We start from the raw sequence: 6,123 nt of genomic DNA on the forward strand, positions 1-6,123 counted from the left end.
ACGAAACGGTGTCGGTCTTCGGTAGAAATTTCCACCTTACTTTAGCTTCCTGAGCGGTATCTTGTCAATATTCATTGTCTTATACCACTAGCAAAGCCCTAACAGTGCTATAACTCCAGCTGGGGCTCCGGCGCGAACCCGTGGGGCCCGGAGAAGGACGACCAGTTCAACAAGCCGAACCACTGGGACGGGATGCTGGAGGTGGTCGGAGTCACCGGCGTCGTGCATCTCGGGCAGATACAGTCCGGTCTGCGAGGGGCCATGCGGATCGCACAGGTATCACATATAACGCAACCTGTTACAAATGACCCGAAATTTTGTGGGTCATTTGTAACAGGATGGCGGTTCTACAGGGGTCTTAGTACGCAATGACAAAAAGAAAAATGATGGTCAGAACGCTGATACCGGATACCTTAAGATACTGTAATATAAAATATAACAGTATCTTAAGATAAAATATTATAGTATCTTCACCGTGTGTGACGCGCTTAATGCGGTAAAATATGAGATTCAACATTGAGATTTAGATATATTTATTAATAATTCACTATAATGGGATGAGATGATCTAGGATGGAGCTCCGCCCGGTGCGGAATCCAACTGCGAACTAACTTACTTTGTAAAATAATTACTTATAGGGTCAGGGTCTATAGAAAAATTGCGAATGTGTTCTCGCATCCCGTCTAAAGCAGCGCGTTGGTACACGGTGGGGTTTTAGTCAGTAGGAATACGACATAACCCACGGATCCCGGAGAAGGAGCCGTGGGTTTTATCTTAGGCAAAAAAGGTAACCTAACGTAGCCTGTAGGTATACAGGCTACGTTAGGGATAAACACGTGGTTTAATTCACACCACTTTTATACTGCTACACATTATAAAGATGATTTGTTCTAAATTACCATTCTGCAAATTAAACTTGACACTAATACCTAGGTTTTCTCTTAACCCATTGACCACCGTAAGCCCCGATCGGGGCGCGACACAATAGATTTTCTATTGTGTCTGTGATTCCGAGGACTGATGGATTAATCAGTTACGTAATTGCGGCAAGAAACGAATAGAAAGTTCTCTAAATCCGTAAAAAGATACGAGTCATTGCCAATCAAATTTTTATGAATACTATAACATTTAAAGTGCTAAATCGGTGACAACTAATAAAAAAAATTGGTTGTCTGTAAAGTCAGCTTACTGACGATAGTTGAACGTGACAGCGTCCGATTGTGCTTCTTTTCCGCTCTTTCCGCGCTCTCGCTTGCACTTCAAGTCTTACATGGAACGCCTCAGAGCGAGGTAACGCCGCATGAGTCATGTTTTTTCGTGCGTGCAGCCGGCTATATCGAATTATAAGACGTTGTCACGTCAAAAATGAATCATTGCCAATTCAACTCCAATTGCCCTGCGCTCGATAGTAAATGTATGTTCCAGGGCGGGCACATAAAGATCAACCTGAAGAGCGAGATCCCGGTGCAAGTGGACGGCGAGCCCTGGGTGGCCGCGCCCAGCGAGGTTGTCGTGCTCAAGTCTGCGCTTAAGGTAACCCACATCTCAAACGCCTTGCTTTCGTGTTGCACGAATTGTTTACAGGACATTTTTGAAGTGAAAACTTCTTTAGCGGCGTTGGGTATAAAATCTTAAACACGCGTCAGGACACGTGGCCTGATCGAAAAAGCGTAAGACGGATTTTTTTTAGCCCTTATATTCCATACGTAAGACGGATACCATTCCAAAATATCAAACATGCTCAACGTTAATAATCAAGTTTTCACTTCTGCCGGCACTCCCGGAGTGCAACCCGTCTTTTTTAGTAGGTTCATTTAGTTCTGACTTCTGTATTTCTATGGTAGGACTGTTTAGTTCTGACTTATATCTTTCTATTAGGACATTAGGACCATTTTAGTTCTGACTTCTGATTTTTTACTAGGATTAGAACATTCTAGTTCTGACTTCTGTCTTTCTATTAAAACATTATTATTAGGAGTTTGTCATCTATATTTCTATGGACTATGGTAGGATCATTTAGTTCGGAGTTCTTTGGGGAACTACAGTTGCAATTTCATGTTCATAGTAAAGGCATTTTGTATTTTCTTCTACTTACTACTTCCGCCTACTACTAACTATTAACCCTTTTGCCCCAGGGCTTTTGTATTTACTAACTTATTTACTGTTTATCGAGATCAACACTTTAAATATTAGTTTTATATCTAAAAAATATACTGTCTTTATTTCCACTTCTTTTCATCTTGTGTAAGATAGAGATTAAAATCACTTAATTAGGATACTGTGTCTTCACTGTCTTTCTTCGTAAAATAGTTTCACCATATACACCTTTGACTATATAGTACTAACTTGTAAACTACTATTTAACTTTATTTGTGCACGATGAAGTACTTTTTATGGTGAAGCTATTGCTTTTGATCACACGCCACGCCCGGATGCATGCTCGCTTGTCTTGTACCAATCGAGGCATTTTCTGAAATAGTTCTGCTGACTTTATCAGAATCTGTCTTTTCACACGAGCGGACATGTGCTAAAACGTTTGTTGGTCTGCTTGTCGATGGTTTTGTGTCTATGGTTAATGTTCTACCCAGAGACAAACCGCTTGCACGAGACAACGCTGCGCTCGCGTTTTCACTGTCGAGGCAGCGCCGAAATGCTTCCCAATTTGTTTATGTTACTGTAACACAGGGGACTTGCAATTTTTGCCTTCTTAATATCTTTGTCCAAACGTGAAAATGACCCCATTATGATAAGTCATTTGCTTATAGTAACATAATTTCATCGACATTTTTGGAGCACCGCGACACACGCGGCCTTTTTAGTACACCTCATTATAAAAGTATAACTTGTATCGTTTATTTGATTTAAAGCACATAATACGAGTACTGTTAATGTAAAATTGAAAAGGTGATCAAAGTAGAGTCAAGATCGTGGAGCCTTGAAATTTTAATCAGGTTTCAGTAAAAATAGATGAATGTATTATGTGGTTTAATTCACGTCGCTGGTCACAGCCCCGTGTCGGCGCTGCTCAAAGGACTCGCTTTGATCGTGCGTTGTTTGTGTATGCTCAGTGAAAACGCGGTCGTCGCTCATTGGTATACGTTACAAAATTACTGTACTCTCGACTTTGATTGGCTGTATTACCGAGCACGGGACTTTGCGTCGTCTACGTCTAACTTTACACTTCTAATTGGATGAGATATTTTAAAATTATTTTTGAAGACTTTGCTCTTTAAATAAGCTACTTACCATAAAATTAAAACCAATGGCTAAATAGTCAAATAGATTAAACATCTCGTTCCAAATGGTATTCCGATTGTACAAACGCAACTCAACTTTAAATATCTTCAACCACTGATTTCATTCTATAAGAAACTTTCTTAATACAGCCAAATATATGATTACCAATTTCATAACACAAGAGAATAATGAAAAGAAAGAATTTTCCAAAGTAACGTATTTAAAGTGGAGTGCGTTTGCGCATCGGAGGCGTGGCGTTGACGCGAAGTCCTGCGTGCGCATCGCTGAGCGGGTGTGTGTGACAGGCGACGATGCTAAAGAAGACGAAGCGCGGGTCGGGCGCGGGCCCCGCGGCGGGCCCGTGACGCCGGCCCGGCTCAGCGGCGCGCGTCCCGCAGGCCACCATGCTGAAGAAGCGCGCCAAGATGCGGCGCCGCAGCACGGAGCCGGCGCTGCCCGCCGCCCCCGGCGCCGCGCCCCCCGCGCCCCCCGGCCCCGCGCCCCCCGCGCCCCCCGCCGGGCCCCCGCAGCCCCCGCCCCCGCCGCCCGCGCAACCCCCGCCGCCCCCGCAGCCCCCGGACTCCTGAATCTGGCTCAGCGAGCGCCTCATCTAGCGGCCTCGGGCTCAAGGCCGCCGAGACGCTCGCCGGGACGCGTCCCGAGTAGCCGTAGAGGATATGTAAATACGCAAATAATATATAACTTATAATTGAAAAATAAATTTATAGTCATTAGACGTTGTTTCATTTCTAGATCGGATGTATAATAAACATTTAAATATGGATTCGTGTTTTTGTTTACGGCCTGGGACCCCTGGGTATATGATGAGTTAGTTGAATTTCAAAATAATTGAGGGATATTTTAACACATAAAACATGATAGATCATAATAAATAGATACTGGGTTCGATTCCCAATGTAAACCACTATATCATAATATTATGTCGCTATTTATCTAGGTATATGATAGATGAAGATAAAAATAATTACCTTACAATAAGAAATAATGTACTTACCTAGTTACTTATCCTACTAAGGGCTGATTTTTCAATCCTTGGTTAAAACTTATTCATCAAATAACGTAATATACTACCATTTCAAAAATATATTATATTTGTCCGTATTTGACAGTATACAGGTGACATTTTAAAATGTTCGTGTAATACTTTATTGGACGGATAAATTTTAACCAACGATTGAAAAATCGGCCCTTATTAGAATAATAAATTTGAAAGTTTGTATATTATATATATGGATGTTTGTTACTCTTTCACGCAAATACTACTGATCCGATTACAATGAAATTAGGTATGTATGTAGCTGAAGACCTAGAATACCTAATACATAAAGCTACTTTTTATCCCATAAATTCAACAGGAACGGGAACTATACGGGTTTTCTCTGAAAACGCAGGCAGGCAGGTAGTAAATGCATAATATGTCACCACAATCTGATTAAATCTGCTTTTTGATTGAATGACTAGCACGTTCATTGAATGACCACATTCAATTGAATTACTAAGCTGAACGTCGATTTGACAAGCGTTAACGTCAAAGTCAAAGTATTTAGCGAATTGTAATTTGTAACATAACCCTTTGAACACAGCGGATATAACGCTCGGCATATTGTTGAATGACTAACGCGTTCTTTGAATGACGACAAAATTTACTTATTCCAAAAGTCCACTAGACGACAGCTGTTGCGAGCCGACGCCAATGCAACTATTTCTGTGTAGTTAAAAAAACACGAACGTAACCTAACCCATCCCCTTATTCAAACTAACAACGTCAAAACGTTGAAAGATACATTCAACAACTTGACGAGTTGTCCTTTAGTCATTCAATTGAATGTCGTCATTCAATGAACTCACTAGTCATTCAATCAAATAGTAGATTCAACCAGATGACTGCGACACATATAAATTAAACAGTACCTAGTTTAACTTTATTGCAACCTAACATCGTAAAGTCTGTTCAGTAAACAAAGATTAATAATAGTTAAGTAGTTAGAAATGCTTATATAACGTCATTATAACATATTCAGATTTTCATTAACTCAAGAAAATTCGGTCTATCAAAATCAAATAATATTTCCGTTCTGCCAAACTTGAAACTTTTGAGTAGGTATGCGTAACTAAAACCACATTCTTTTTTTAACATATTGATAGATTATGCTGAAAAGTGTAGACTCTAAGGACACTGTAGTGTGTCAACGAGCTCCACATCAACTTTTGTTATGCAAAACGCCCATCAAGGTAGGTATATAAACTGAGTAAGAACCACACAAGAACCACACCTTAGAAGCCATAATGCCAAAAGTTTGATAAGAATGAATTATTTGTACGAAAAAAAAGAAATAAGTAGAAAAAAGTACGATCGTAAGTCAGGATTCGAACCCACGAACTTTATGGTCGCTGTAGGTACACTTTATTTTTAAGACCGCTAAACCACCTACCTACAATACTATCCAACAATGGAATTTCTTCAAGTCTGAGGCAAAATGTTATTTTAGCAATAACAAACATGTTAAAGTAACGGTTAGGGAAAATATGACCATTTAAAAATTTTATGTTGGACGTCATAATTGTAACACTAACTATAACCGCTCGTGTTTCACTGGTTAAAGTTATTGTTAACGTTAAATAACTGTCAGAGGCGTCAAATGAAATGACATTTGACTTGAGTCTCTGATAACTTTGATTTGCAAGAAAATATGCTGGTGCAACCCATTTCTCTGTCACTCTAAAAGTTACCTCTACTGTTGTCTGTTATTGTTAAATTCGACTTTAACCTTAAGTATAACTTTTTAAATTCAGTTTCTATAATTTAATTGATACTAATAATTATTAACATTAATTTTAACATAACAAACATTAATTTAAAAAAAA

At 39.7% G+C, this 6,123-nt stretch overlaps 1 protein-coding gene across 1 annotated transcript in view; it reads left to right on the forward strand.

The window, feature by feature from the left end:
• Positions 1-3,629, forward strand: part of LOC149488275 (diacylglycerol kinase theta) — a 38,515-nt gene extending 34,886 nt beyond the window's left edge. Inside the window, exons 16-18 of the mRNA XM_089695446.1 lie at positions 120-276; positions 1,426-1,533; positions 3,543-3,629. Coding sequence (XP_089551572.1) covers positions 120-276; positions 1,426-1,533; positions 3,543-3,602 — 325 coding nt within the window. The 3' untranslated portion in view covers positions 3,603-3,629. The remainder of the gene's footprint in view (positions 1-119; positions 277-1,425; positions 1,534-3,542) is intronic.
• The last annotated feature ends 2,494 nt before the right edge of the window (positions 3,630-6,123 follow it).

This window comes from Colias philodice, chromosome 5, assembly GCF_061535455.1.
Source record: "Colias philodice isolate Cphi_HAF_F1 chromosome 5, ilColPhil1 Martin Lab GWU primary, whole genome shotgun sequence".
In the NCBI taxonomy this organism is placed as follows: domain Eukaryota; kingdom Metazoa; phylum Arthropoda; class Insecta; order Lepidoptera; family Pieridae; genus Colias; species Colias philodice.